The sequence below is a fragment of the Scyliorhinus torazame genome, chromosome 7 (genome assembly GCF_047496885.1).
Source record: "Scyliorhinus torazame isolate Kashiwa2021f chromosome 7, sScyTor2.1, whole genome shotgun sequence".
Lineage (NCBI taxonomy): Eukaryota > Metazoa > Chordata > Chondrichthyes > Carcharhiniformes > Scyliorhinidae > Scyliorhinus > Scyliorhinus torazame.
The window spans coordinates 116844182-116858792 of NC_092713.1; the positions used below are offsets into that span (position 1 = coordinate 116844182).

Here is a 14611-nt window from a genome sequence, read left to right on the forward strand (position 1 = left end):
TTCATCCTTTTCCCTACGCAGGTGAAAATTCCTAATGCGGCTTTACAGTCAAGTGTTAGCATCACATCTCAAACATATCCATATCCAGCTCCATCACAGATTACTGCATTCTATTTTTCTACACAATATAGAAGGGAATGCATTTCAATGGCAACTTTAATTCTGCTAAAATCTTAAGAGGAAGAACAGATATTTTTAAATACATCTTCAACCAATCCTTAAGGTAGCAAAGGGTCAACAAGTTAGCAGAAAAGAATCAAAATTAAGTTTTATGTTTATATTTATTACAGCGTTGGAGAAAAGAACCGTTTCATTCAAAACCATCCCAATGAAGACAATAATTTAGCGAATTTGTAAAATTACATTTGCCAGACTTGTCTTTTTTCTTTTTTCTCAGTTTAAAATGCACGATTTCCTGGAGATCGAAATCTACAGTAAAACACCAAAATTTCATCAGTATGTTCCAATCTGACTGCAAATAGGAGATTTACATACTCGTTCAGCAACTCTACAGCTAAACAACAGTTAGAATGATTTTAAACACATCTAAAAAGGCAATTCATTTAGAAAGATCTTGCTATTCCCCCAACCCCCACCACCCCCCAAAAAACAAAAACAAAGTATGGTAACATCCCATAACCTGCAGTCAGCACAATAAACACAGTTGACGTTCCTGAAAACTCTGTAAAGGGGTGCAGAAAAAACATCCCTCAATAAAACATTAGCAACAAATATTGAACACAAAACTACAATGTAGAATTTTTTCTTTTTTATAACCAGACTACAATGTAAGAAACACAGAACAGCTACAATGTTATCAAGAATCAGCACAAGGGTTGTCCAGGCAAGATAATATTTTACATAACTTGATACACATTGTATAGAAGTGGGTTAAAACAAAAGACCATCTACAGGTAGTGTGTAACTGTACAGAGATCCCAGCACGATTGTAGTGCCACTAAAACGGTTTATTTTCCTCTCTTTCAATCACGTGTCTGCAGTTGTCTCTTTCTTGCGTACAGAGTTTTCCTCTGGATTGATAAAGGTAAGTAACAGAGGATTGAACCAATCCAGATTCGAGGTGTGAAAGTACGTGTGGGCGCAGGGAGGGGAGGATAGTGGGAGTTGGGGAAAAGATATACAATCCTCGCAATCTGCAACCCACTGCGCAAATCATCGTTCAGCTACACAGGTATGGAACAAGCCACTGATTAACACCTTGCAACTGGAGGGGAGGGCTCACAGAAGCAAGAAAAAATAATCTGCGCCACCAAAAAAAGGGTCTTCGAAAGTAAACCACATTGTGTAAACGTCCCAGATAAAATGGCTACAATATGGACAACATCGGATCTTATACCTAGACTAGCGCCTTATTCAGTTCAGCACAAAAATACACGGGTTCAAAGGATGAAGCAGAGGAGGTCTGTTCGGGTGCTAGAGGCATTTACATTTTTTCTTTGCTTCAAAAAGATGCGATGTGTAACGTACAGTCCTTCCAGGAGAAGGGTTTTATGTCTTGAATCTTTTTTTTTGTCCTTCATGTTTATGGAATAAAAGAAGTTCAGCCTTTTTATTGCGTGAAACTCAAAATTGGGGCTTAGCCCCCAGTTCCTCGTCAACACGTTGAACTGCTTCTTGCATACGTTCTTTAATCTTCCAGAGGGCAGCCGTCTCGTCATTCTGGTCCTGGAGAAGGGGGAAGGGGAAAAATCACACGCTCATCGTCATGCTGGGGGAATACTGAAAGAAAGTGACAAAGATTACACGGGTTGGAACCATACATTTTATACCAGACCAAATCAGAAATTCTGGGTTCTACTAAACATGACAGATATGCAAACATAGTTTGTGAGACTGGCTGTTCAGTACATAAGCTACAAGGCAATTATTCAATTCCCACTGCTGTGGAGAAGTACCAACTGCATTTAAAGACATAGTTTTCTATTTCTTTGACATCAAGAGAAAGCCGAGCATCTGAGTTATGACCTCCATAAATGAGCAGCAGGAACTCCTAGTTAGTTGCATGTGTAGAACTCTTACCTTCCCATAACACCACCCTCCCTCCCATTCTCTACCTCCCCAACACCAAGGAATTTCTCTCAGAGCTCCCTAAAAGGACCAGCCCGAGATCAACAATTTAACATAATTTTAATAAAGCACTGGACCTTTAATTTCTGAAACAAAAAAGTCACTTGGGCAGCACAGTGACGCAGTGGCAGCACTGCAGTCTCACGGCGCCGAGGTCCCAGGTTCAATCCCGGCTCTGGGTCACTGTCCGTGTGGAGTTTGCACATTCTCCCAGTGTTTGCATGGGTTTCGCCCCCACAACCCAAAGATGTGCAAGGTGGATTGAACATGCTAAATTGTCCCTTAATTGGAAAAGATTAATTAGGTGTACTCAATTTATTTTAAAAAAAAGTCACTTATTTTCAATTGAAATATTTCTCTCCAGCTGACGATTTTGGGGAATGCTCTCATTTCTATCTACAGTTACGTGATTCCCAACTTATTGACCCAGGTGTACATTTTGTGATACTTGAACAGTGTTAATGGAAGAAGGGAAACTAGCAGCATTTACCATTTCCATTTTTCTATCCTAATTCTTCTTCCCAAGAGTAATGATACAGTGCTTTTGGTCCTTCAGGCGCCAACAGCGCCTCAGCGTTTTACTTAGTTATTGGGAAGAACTGATGGGGGGGGGGTTCTTTTCATTAGGATAAAGAAGGTTATGAGGAAATCTGTTCAAAATAAGAGCGTTTTTTGTAAGTAAATCAGGAAAACCATTTTCACTGGTCAGTTCGTAAGTGAAAGATCCCAGTGGTTGAAATCATCAATTTTAATTAAAATGTAGGTTCTAATTATCATGGCCAACTTGCAAGTAGAATTTGATGTCACCAGATGAACCAAGAGGAAGGTCTACTTATGAAAGCAGAATCTAATAGCTTTTAAAAGAGAGTGGCTGCATATTTGGAAAAAGACAAAAACATGAAAATTGATATGGGTATGATTGGATGGTTCTTGGAGGGGACATGCTCAATTGGCCAAATAGCTGTCTTCTGTTCTGTAAATTTCTATGATTTATTCAATGGTGATGGGGCATCAAAGCCAAGTCCAACTCTTTTCATGCCTCATGTTTCCTCTCCTCCAACCTGGGATTCCGTGGCAAATTGAAAGCTCTTTTTTTCCGTTTTCCACCTCTGCACAGATTGAAAAATCAAATCCAAGGCTTTCCTGCTCTCCACTGCTCAGTTTTATATTTTCAGGCGAAATAATTTTTTATTGGGCTCAGAGTCAAGAAGTGTTTAAGGAGACTTGTTACTTCTATTATTGCTCTTCTAGACAGTTTTGTGCAAAGCCAGGTACAATAGGTATAATTAACCTTCAAACACTGACACTTTGTAACTTTAAAGAAATGAATTTTAACAAATATGCCAGAAAAGGAAATCTGAGTCTTGCTTCAAAATAACATGAAATAAAATCTGCCATGGTTATTTGAAAGTGCTCTTCTTTGACATTCACGCATACTCACATTATCATTTTGGAAGGAGTGAAGAAAATTGCCTCCTAATTCACCGTCATCCCTTGGAGTGCCTGGAGGATTAGTAATGCTGCTCATATTGTTAGGAGAGTTCTGGAAATTAAATAATTTCACTGTCAGTAAAAGAAGAGCAATTCTCCCTGTAATCATACAACTAGCATATCAGCTATATCAAGCAAATCCAAATCTGAAAACTTTAAATTTCAGTTACTGGCACATCCTTGTTAAATTCTAAATTTATGCCTTCAACATGGTATGTGTTGCTCCCACTGTCTTCAATGTATGGGGTCTCTCTTGACAAAATTTTAATCTTATGAAATGGGGTACACAGCTCAGAGAGAGCAATGCAACTGAACATTCAGACAAGATGGTTCACGTTGCAAAAAATAAAATAAAAATGGAGGCCAGTGGGTAGACCGTTAAAAGTCTATTACTGGATTAGGACTGCAATTCTTAATGCGTGGATTGAGATACACAAGTTCCTGGTTCTCCATTCCCAAACAGGATGGTCCAAAGAAACAAAAAAAAAACAAAAATCTAGAAAACTGTAGATACAAGAAATCCAAAATAAATACAGAAAATTGTTGGAAACACTCAGCATCTGTGAGAGGGGAAGGTAGGACTAGCATTACAGGTCAATGACAGGAACAGGTCATTCGGCCAACCAGTATATGTGGTACTTTTGCTCCACGTGAGCCTCCTCCCAGGATTTCTCATCTATATCTCCCATCATAACTATTTATCCTCTTCTTATTCATTTAATTGTCTAGCTTCCCCTTAAATGCATCTGTATCATTCTCTTCAGCCACTCTCTTGTGGTTGCATGTTTACATTTTTATCATTCTGTGGATAAAGATGGTTCTTCTGAATTCACAACTGGATTTCTTGGTGACTATGTTATATTGATGGCCTCTAGTTATGTTCTTGGCCACAAAAGGAAACAGTCTTTCTAAATCCACTCTTATCAAAACCGTTCAGAATTATAAACACCTCTCTTATGAGAGGCGATCTAGTCCATCAATCTTTCTTCAATATGTATACCCATGCATTTCTGGTATCATGCTTGTAAATCTTCTCTGCACTAGTGCCTCTCTATCCTTTTTATAATGTGGAGACCAGGACTACACGCTGCACTCTAAATGTTATCTAAGCCAGGTAGATACAGGTTTAGCATAACTTCACAACTTTTCAATTCTATTCTTCAAGAAATAATTTATGGCCCTGCTAACTTGTGGGACATCCTTTAGTGATTGATGCATATGTTCCTATCCCTCACCTAGACTAACACTTTCCAAGTAATAAGTGACCTCCCTAGTCTTCCTCCCAAAACATACTCCCTCACACATTCATCGGTTTTGAACTTCATTTCCCAATTATTCACTCATGCTGCATGTTTATTATGTCCGAATGTAATTTGTTACAGTCCTCTCCAATTTGGTGTCATCTGCAAATTTAGAAATCATGGGCGGGATAAGATAGCCGGATTCTCCAATCCCACTGCAATGAATGAGAGATTTGGCTGAGCGTCAAATTCTTTGCCCCGCGAGCAATGGAGAATCACGGCCCATATTTTTGACTCAAAAGTCCAAATCGTTAATGTAAATTATGAACAGCAGTGGTCCCAGCACTGATCCTTGTAAACATCACTTCCTACCTTCTGCCACTCTGAATAACTACTTTTTACTCCCACTCTCTGCTTGCTGTATAGAAGCCAGCTAGCAATCCATTTTGCACTTGTCCCCTGACTCCACATTCTCTGACCTTGTTTATTGGTCTGTTAAGGGGTACTTTATCAAAGACCATTTGAAAATCCAGATAAATTGCACCTACTGCAACACCACTGTCTACTCAGTTTGTCACCTCCTCAAAAATGTCAATAAAGTTGATCAAAATAGATTTATCTTTTTGAAATCCAGGACGACTAGTCATAATGATATATATATTTTTTAAATTCGAGTACCCAATTATTATTTTTTTCCAATTAAGGGGCAATTAGCACACCTACCTGATTCACTTTATCAAAAAACACTCTTATTTTGGACAGATTTCCTCATAACCTTCTTTAATCTAATGAAAAGATTTCATTATTTCTTCCCAATAACTAAGTAAAATGCAGAGGTGCTGTTGGCGCCTGAAGGACCAAAAGCACTGAGTCATTACCCTTGGGAAGACAAATTAGGATAGAGAAATGGAAATGGTAAATGCTGCTAGTTTCCCTTCTTCCATTAATACTGTTCAAGCATCACAAAATGTACACCTAGTACAATAAGCTGGGAATCGGCAGCATGGTGGCGCAGTGGGTTAGCACTGCTGCCTCACGGCGCCGTAGTCCCAGGTTCGATCCCGGCTCTGGGTCACTGTCCGTGTGGAGTTTGCATATTCTCCCCGTGTTTGCGTGGGTTTCACCCCCACAACCCAAAGATGTGCAGAGTAGGTGAATTGGCCACGCTAAATTGCCCCTTAATTGGAAAAAATGAATTGGGTATTCAACATTTAAAAAAAAAATTTTTATTTTTTTTTTTTTAAAATGTATTTTTTTTTAAAAGCTGGGAATCACTTAACTGTAGATAGAAAGGAGTGCATTCCCCAAAATCGTCAGCTGGAGAGAAATATTTCAATTGAAAATAAGTGACTTTTTTCTTCTTTTTGTTTATAAATTTAGAGTACCCAATTAATTTTTTCCAATTAAGGGGCAATTTGGCATGTTCAATCCACCTACCCTGCACATCTTTGGGTTGTGGGGGCGAAACCCACGCAAACACGGGGAGAATGCGCAAACTCCACACGGACAGTGACCCAGGGTTGGATTTCGAACCCAGGTCCTCAGCGCTGTAGGTAGCAGTGCTAACTACTGTGCCCTGTGATTATTATATTTTTAATTGCCAGGTGTCCTTCTAATCTTTCCTTTAGTTAAGAATTTCATAATTTTTGCTACCACTGATGTTAAGCTGTCTGGTCTACAATTCCCTGGACATGTGTTTCCATTCTTAGAAACAGGAATTGCTTGGTTATCTGCCAATCCTATACATCTGCTTCTAATGAATCATTTGAGTATGAGTAGCAATGCTTTGGCTATCTGTTCCCTCGATTCTTTTGAAATACATGGATGCAGTCCATCTGAACCAGAGGTTTTATCTGCTTTGAGTTTATTCAATACATCTCCTTTTAAAATCAAATTCCTTATCTCATCATTTTATGCCATGCCTCCTTGCTAATTATGACAGCAAAATAATTATTTAATATTTCTGCCATCTCTCCATTGTCACCACTGGTATTGTTCTGCCATTCCCTTAATGCTTTTATTCTCATCATTGTCTTCCTTCTCTCATTGGATGTAAAAATTTTACTATTTGTTTTACGATCTTCAATAATTTAATGTCGTAGTTCCGCTTTGTTTCCCTAATTTTTGGACTTCAGTGAGAGGTGATGGTGATAGGCAAAAAAAAAAAAAAGGCAATATTGAGAGGAATTAGAGAAACAAAAGACAAAATGGGGCCTGGATTTCAGAGAGTAGTAGTAGAGTTGGAGGGAAGCTGGAAAATCTGGTTATTTGTCACTTGAATGCCCCATGGGCAACTGGGGATGGGCAACAAATGCTGGCCTAGCCAGCAACACCCACACTCTGTAAATGAATAAAAAAATGTATTTTCTACAAGAGAAACACCTGAGGGTGGTGGATCAGACTAGGCTGAGGAAGAGGTGGGTTGGGCAGGTATTGCATTTGGGGCTAGACTCTAAAACTAGGGGGGTAGCGATTTTGATTAATAAGTGTGTGTCATTTGAAGTGGGATGCATAGTGGCAGACTCGGGGGGGGGGGTTAGGTACGTCATGGTGAGTGGGAAGTTGGAGCGGATGGTATTATGCACCAACCTGGGACGATGTGGAGTTCATGAGGCGGGCGTTGGGGAAGATTCCTGATCTGGACTCGCATCGGCTGATCATGGGAGGGGACTTTAATACGGGTTTTCGATCCGAGGCTGGATTGGAAGAGTTCGAGAACAGGGAGGGTGCCAGCCGCTGCGAAGGAACTAAAGGGGTTTAATGGAGCAGATAGGAGGGGTGGATCCATGGGGGTTTGGATGGCCAAGATCTAAGGAGTTTTCTTTTTTCTCCCATGTACACAAAGTGTACTCCCAGATTGACTTTTTTGTTTTTGATAGGGCTTTCCTGGCGGGGGTGGTAGACACCGGGTACTCAGCGATTGTGGATTTACGGGTGTGCAAGGACAGGGGCCAGTGCCCGCACTGGTGATTAGATGTAGGACTGTTAGCAAAGGAAGAGGTGTGTGTGCGCGGGTGAGGGAGGCCATCCAGAATTATGTGGAGATAAATGACTGGAGGTTTCGGCAGCAATGGTTTGAGGGGCATTGAAGACAGCGGTGAGGGGGGAGTTTATTTTGATACGGGCGCATAGGGAGACGATGGAGCGGGTGGAGATGGACAGATTGGTTAGGGGGATTCTTCAGGTAGACAGAAGGTACTTGGAGGCCCCGGAGAGTGCTGTTGAAGGAGTGGCAAAGCTACAGATGGAGTTTGATCTGGTCTGCTATCAACAGGGAAGGCGGTGGGGCAGTTGAGAAAGGCGAGAGGGGCGGTGTATGAATATGGGGAGAAGGCCAGCAAGATGTTAGCGCACCAGCATAGGAAATGGGAGGCAGCGAGGGAGATAGGAAGAGTGAAGGATAGAGGGGGAAACACGATCTTGGACCCGGCGGGGGCGAACCGGATGTTCAGGAAATTTTCCAGTAGGCTGTACGAGTCGAGACCCCCAGTCCGGGTGGAGGGGATGAGGCGGTTTTTGGAAGGATTGGAGTTTCTGAGGGTGGAGGAAGAGTTGGAGGGCCTGGGAGCCCTGATCGGGCTCTTTGAAGTAGTGGAAGGATTGCAGGCTATGCAGTCGGGCAAGGCCCCGGGGCCAGACAGGTACCCAGTGGAATTCTACAAGACATTTCTGGGGTGCTGGAGCTATGGCTGGTAAGGGCGTTTAATGAGGCTAGGGAGAGAGGTGTTCTTGCCCCAACAATGTCACAGGCTTCGATTTCTCAGATTTTGAAGCAGGAGAAGGACCCTGAACAATGCAGGCCATACAGGCCAATCTCCCTTTTGAATGTAGCCGCCAAATTGCTGGCCAAGATTTTGGCCTTGAGAATAAAGGATTGTGTCCCGGGGTGATAGAGGAGGACCAGACAGGATTTGTAAAAAGGAGGCAGTTAACGGTTAACGTTAGAAGGCTCTTGAATGTTATCATGATGCCCTCCGAGGGTAGGGAGGTGGAGATAGTGGTCGTTATGGATGCGGAGAAGGTCTTCGACCGGGTGATTATCTGTGGGAAGTCCTGGGGCTGTTCAGGTTTGGGCAGGGCTTTGTAGACTGGGTCCGGTTGCTGTACCAGTCAACGGTGGCGAGTGTGCAGAAAACCAAGTGAGCTCGGATTATTTTAGGCTGCACTGGGGGACGAGGCAGGGATGTCCACTATCCCCACTGTTGTTTGTTCTAGCTGTAGAGCCGCTGGCGATGGCGCTGAGAGTACCAAAGGACTGGCAGGGATTCGTCCGCCGGGGGTGGAGGCGGGGTTGAGCATAGGGTCTCGTTATATTTCTGACCCGCTGGGGGAGGATTGGTGAGGTTATGCGGATCCGGTTTTGGGGATATAAATTGAATATGGGCAAGGCAAGAGTGAGGTCTTTGTGATCCAGGCGAGGGGGCACAAGAGGAGATTGGGGTGATGCCGTTTAAAGTGGTGGGAGGGAGTTTTCGATATTTGGGAATTCAGGTGGCGCGGGGATGGGAGCAGCTACATGAATTAAATCTGGCCCGGTTGGTTGAGCAGATTAAGGAGGACTTCCGGAGGTGGGACATGCTCCCATTGTCACTGGTGGGGAGGGTACAGACTGTAAAGATGACGGTTCTTCAGAGAGTTTTGTTTATTTTCTAGTGTCTTCCTATTTTTATCTCAAAAGCCTTTTTTAAAGAGGGTCAATGCGGCGATCTCTGGGTTTGTATGGGTGGGTAAAACCCCGCGAGTAAGGAAGGTGCTGTTGGACTGGAGCTGAAATGGGGGAGGGGGGGTGGGGGGTTGGCCCTACCGAATTTTAGGAACTATTATTGGGCAGCAAATACCGCTATGATTACGAAGTGGGTAGTGGGGGAGATAACGGTATGGAAGCGGGTGGAGGCGGCATCATGTAGGGGCACTGGTAACGGCACCTCTGCTGTTCTTGCCGGCTCTGTACTCAACAAGCCCGGTGGTGGTGGCAGCGCTGTATGGGGCCAGTGGCGGAAACATACGGGAGGGAGCGTCGGTGTGGGCTCCAATTTGTGGGAGCCACCAGTTTGTGTCGGAGAGGCTGGATGGAGGGTTTCGGACGTGGCAGAGAGCGGGGATTGAGGGGTTAGGGGACCTGTTTGTCGATGGGTGCTTTCCAGGTTTGGAGGAGGAGTTTGAACTAACAGGTGGGAACGGGTTTCGTTATCTGCAGGTGAGGGACTTTGCACGGAGGTAGGTCTCGACCGTTCCGCTTCTACCGCCCCAGGGGATACAGAATAAGGTAGTTTCAAAAATGGGAGTGGGGGAGGGGAAGGTCCCATAAATTTATAAAGAGTTCATGGAGTGGGAGGGATCCCAGATAAAGGAGGTAAAGCGTAAGTGGGAAAATGAGTTGGATAAGGAACTAGAGGCAGGCTTGTGGGAGGATGCTCTGAGTAGAGTCAACGTCCTCATCATGTGCCAGGCTCAGCCTGATACAATTCAAGGTGGTTAACCGGGCACACATGACTGTGGCCCGGATGAGCATGTTTTTTGAAGAGGTGGAGGACAGATGTGGGTGGTGTGCGGGAAGGCCCAAAAATCATGTCCACATGTCCATGAAGCTTAGGGGATTCTGGCAGGGATTTGCAGATATCATGTCTACGGTACTAAAAACAAGGGTGGCGCCGAGTCCAGAAGTTGCGATTTTTGGAGTGTCGAAAGATCAGAGAGTTCAAGGGGCGAGAGAGACTGACGTTTTTGCCTTTGCCTCCCTGGTAGCTCGGAGACGGATCTTATTGGCGCAGAGGGACGCGGAGCCCCTGAAATCTGGGGTATGGGTTAGCGACATGGCTGGGTTTCTCAGGCTTGAGAAAATCAAGTTCTCCCTGAGAGGATCAGTGTTAGGGTTCGTCCGGAGGTGGCAGCCGTTTATCAACTTCTTCGGTGAAAATTAAACTGTCAGCAGATACTACAAGGGGGTGGGGAAGATAGTTTAGGCGTGATCAGCAGGTGGAGGAGGAGGGACTGGGGAACTGTGTGTGTAAGCCATGTTGGCTGGATATGGTTGTTGGTTGGGGGGGTTATTAGTTACTGAGTTTTGTTTACATTTGAAATTGTTGTTATAAAATAACAAATGTATTTATTTAAAAATGTATTTTTTTTAAATCTCACTCCCATTCCAATCTCTGAACCCTTGGTCAATTGCATGGTTCCAAAGGAGTTCAGTGGAAGCTCACCTTTCTATTACACATGTCACATTCTTCTGGTCATGACACTGCTCCCAATCACCTAACACCTTGATCCCAAATCCCACTTACTCTCAGACAATAGCTGTTGACAACAGGAATAGATCACCACTGTTTCCAAGAATCGAGGTGGTGGTAGGCTGATTGCTTGGGATAATCATCCTAGATACCTTTCTGCCTTTTTCTTTTCTTCCAGCAAATTCCTGGGCTACAGTAGCTTTCTCCATTTTTCCAGATTTTGCACACTTCCCTCACCTTTCTATTCTGCTGTAATCGTTCACATATCCTCAGGGGTCTTGAGTGCATTCTTTATTTCCCTAATTTCTCTCATTCTTGCCTCCTTTTGTCACAGCATTATTACCCACGTCATTTAATCGCTACCACACCTCCGTGTAATCAAGACCTCTCTCATTTTTCTCACCACCTCTTTTGCCCTGGCTGTTGTCCAGAAAATTTATGCTGACTATATACACCTAAAGTCTGCTCTGACTCAGATTACACATGTTACAAGGCCAGCATGTGGCCAGGAGAAAGGAAGTCAATCAACATGGGGTCCTTCTGGGAGATTAAGTTGCTTGCACATTTAAAGAAAACTAGATGGTGTATAGCCAGTTGCAAAGTGTAGGCAAGATCCAAAAAAATGAATGAATGTTAATGCAATTGGCAAGTTAATCCCCTTTAGATGACACAAAGCAAATTGCAAATTTCAACTCACTTCATGTGCATTATCTATAGAAAGGAAACACTGGGAACATCATGGTGGCACAGTGGTTAGCACTGCTGCCTCATGCTGCTGATGACACGGGTTCCATCCTGGTCCCGGGTTACTGTGCCCGTGGAGTTTGCACATTCTCCCCCTGTCTGAGTGCACCTCACCCCACAGCCCAAAAAGATGTGCAGGGTAGTTGGATCGGCCACACTAAATTGCCCCATAATTGGAAAAATTAAAAATAAGGGAACACTTTCACCAGTGTTCCTGAATGAGTTTGTTGCACTGAACGTTATACACCTGTAGGAGAATAAATTAGTGATTCAAGAACCAAATTTCTGCTTTTGAGTTTTTCTACAATGTGCAGTATTTACTTGAAGAAATAATATTTTCCTCCTCCTACCCTCTCTCCACTCCTCACCAATTTCAGTTGTGATTAAAAAGCACTCATCTAGGAGTTTCTGTTAGAAAGATATATTCACTATCCATGTGGAGTTTGCTCATTCTCCCCGTATCTGCGTGGGTCTCTCACCCACAACCCAAAGATGTGCAGGGTAGGTGGATTGGCCACGCTAAATTGCCCCTTAATTGGAAAAGAAATAATTGGGTACTCTGAATTTATTTTTTAAAAAGATGAAAGATATATTCAGTAATACACTTTGGATTAAACTAAATATTAAAGCCAGATTTGTACCTTAGGGATCCCGTCCATATCTCCTGATCCTGAGAAGAACAACAAAATGTAATATTTAGTTTAAAATAGGCTTTTCCTCTACAAATTACCATACATGTCGGACAATACAAGACTATATTGGAAAAATATTGCTGATAATTCCAGAATTGTTTGCAACATTACACACAACTCGATAAAATACACAATAATTATACTTTACTGGGGCAGCACGGTGGTGCAGTGGTTAGCACTGCTGCCTCACAACGCCGAGGTCCCGGGTTCGATCCCGGCCCCGGGTCACTGTGCACTGTCACAAAAGAATTGGGTACTCTAAATTTATTTTAAAAAATTAATTATACTTTACTCTTCCAGATAAATAAATTGACATTCATTTCCTTACTGATTCCAGGACCTCCTTCTTACTCAAGAACTCAGAAGCCTGCCTACTTACATTGAGTTTATATACTTGGACACGCTTACGTTTTAACACTGATTCCACTGGCTTCCTTTCATCATCATGTCTGGTAGGAAGGCAACTTACCTAATGATCCATTCATGTGATGTGGCTCAATTCCTCCCATTCCACCCATTGGTCCTTCGGAGCCAGGTCCCAGCGGGAACTGAAAGAAAAAATGAAACTTATAGAATTTTTATATGGCTGATGCGGTTCAGTGCCAAATGGCAAACATTCTGGCTGTCCAAGACTCGCTGGTGATGAGATGACAAACATTTTCAACACAATTGATTGTTATTTCCAACAATGAAACAGCACTAAAAACATGTAACCTTCCTTCCAGATGCTGTCTAAGTCCAGAATTGCCTATTTCATTTCTTGATCTTTTCAATTAATTGAATTGTTTTAATCCTAAATGCCAATTTTGTGCTTCATATAGCATAAAGGAAACATTTTATTTCCATTGTGACCAGAGTTGTGAGGAATCAAGCTTTTCCCCGTGGCATTTGTTTTCTTTCTTGTAGAATCTAAACTTACATTTGATCGGCTTCCTCCGGGCGGCACTGGATTAATCATTGTGTACATATTGTCACTGGAATTCGTTGAATCTATATTGGAGGAAAACCAAAAACAGATCAACATGACCGAGCCTCCATTTATTTATTTTAAAAATAAATTTAGAGTATCCAATTAATTTTTCCCAATTAAGGGGCAATTTAGCGAGGCCAACCCACCTACCATGCATATCTTTTGGGTTGTGGGGGCGAAACCCACGCAAACACGAGGAGAATGTGCAAACTCCACACGGTCAGTGACCCAGAGCCGGGATCGAACCTGGGACCTCGGTGCCGTGAGGCAGCAGTGCTAACCACTTGTGCCACCATGCTGCCCGTGAGCCTCCATTTATACAGGTGAAATATGTGGCACTTGCATGGGAAATTGTCAAGAGTTTCTTGGTCTCAAGTGTCCTTAAACCATTTGGTGTTAGAATAGTTTGTTTCAACTACTTTGTTCATGACATAATATTTATAGCACAGAAACAGGCTATTTAGTCCAACACCTCTACACCAGCACCTCCCACCATTCATCTAATCCATGAACGTAACCTTCTAGCCCTTGTGTTTTTTATCTAGTTTCACATTAAATGCATCTATACCATTCACCTCAACTACTTTTGGTTCTGGTATCATCCTCATTAATGTTTTTTTATACCTCATCCTGTGCCTGTATATATTTTTATAATTAATCCATGGTATTCCAAGTGTAATCTACCAATATTCCATAATGTAACTTGTCTGCTTTTCAATTCTCTCATCCTATGAATGAACCCCAGTGCTTTGTTTGCCCAAAAAAAGACATTAACTCGTGTTGCTACTTTGTGATTGCTGTATCTGCTTCCCCATAATTCACCGCACAAGTACAACACAGAAAACAGTGCTGGACTTGCAGTTTATGGATAAATTATCTTAAATCCTCTGCCAGTTCAGTCTCCAGTTAAATTATACAACGCAATTAACCATGTCAATCTACAGTGCTGCGCACCAACTTTCTTTTGAAGAAGAGATACATCACGAACTGCGCTCAATATTATAATTTCATTTTTTGGGGGTTTTAAATTGATTGATGGTGGTAACCAGTTGTTAATTGTTACTGAGCCCCGCAGCATAAGGGAGCACAGTGAAAGGAACTCAAGTCAATGAAGCATCCCAAATTACAGTGAATTGTCAAAGTTCATTCCTTTAC

The 14611-nt window shown here is 42.6% G+C and overlaps 1 protein-coding gene and 1 long non-coding RNA gene across 15 annotated transcripts in view; one reads left to right on the top strand and one right to left on the bottom strand.

Annotated features, from left to right (window-relative positions):
• Positions 1 to 262: 262 nt before the first annotated feature.
• The window catches only part of ssbp3a (single stranded DNA binding protein 3a), a 239744-nt gene continuing 225395 nt past the window's right edge, over positions 263 to 14611 (bottom strand). For 7 of the 14 annotated variants that reach the window (XM_072511347.1, XM_072511345.1, XM_072511342.1 and 4 more), the window contains 5 exons: positions 13406 to 13476; positions 12956 to 13034; positions 12436 to 12464; positions 3530 to 3631; positions 263 to 1740 (listed from right to left, as the gene is read on the bottom strand). In XM_072511347.1, the coding sequence (XP_072367448.1) occupies positions 1711 to 1740; positions 3530 to 3631; positions 12436 to 12464; positions 12956 to 13034; positions 13406 to 13476 (311 nt within the window). In that variant the 3' untranslated portion in view covers positions 263 to 1710. The remainder of the gene's footprint in view (positions 1741 to 3529; positions 3632 to 12435; positions 12465 to 12955; positions 13035 to 13405; positions 13477 to 14611) is intronic. The other 7 variants (XM_072511344.1, XM_072511340.1, XM_072511339.1 and 4 more) reach the window with 1 other exon arrangement.
• LOC140426498 (uncharacterized) overlaps positions 12825 to 14611 on the top strand; it is a 77885-nt gene continuing 76098 nt past the window's right edge. Inside the window, exon 1 of the long non-coding RNA XR_011948216.1 lies at positions 12825 to 12938. This is a non-coding gene — a long non-coding RNA (uncharacterized lncRNA). The remainder of the gene's footprint in view (positions 12939 to 14611) is intronic.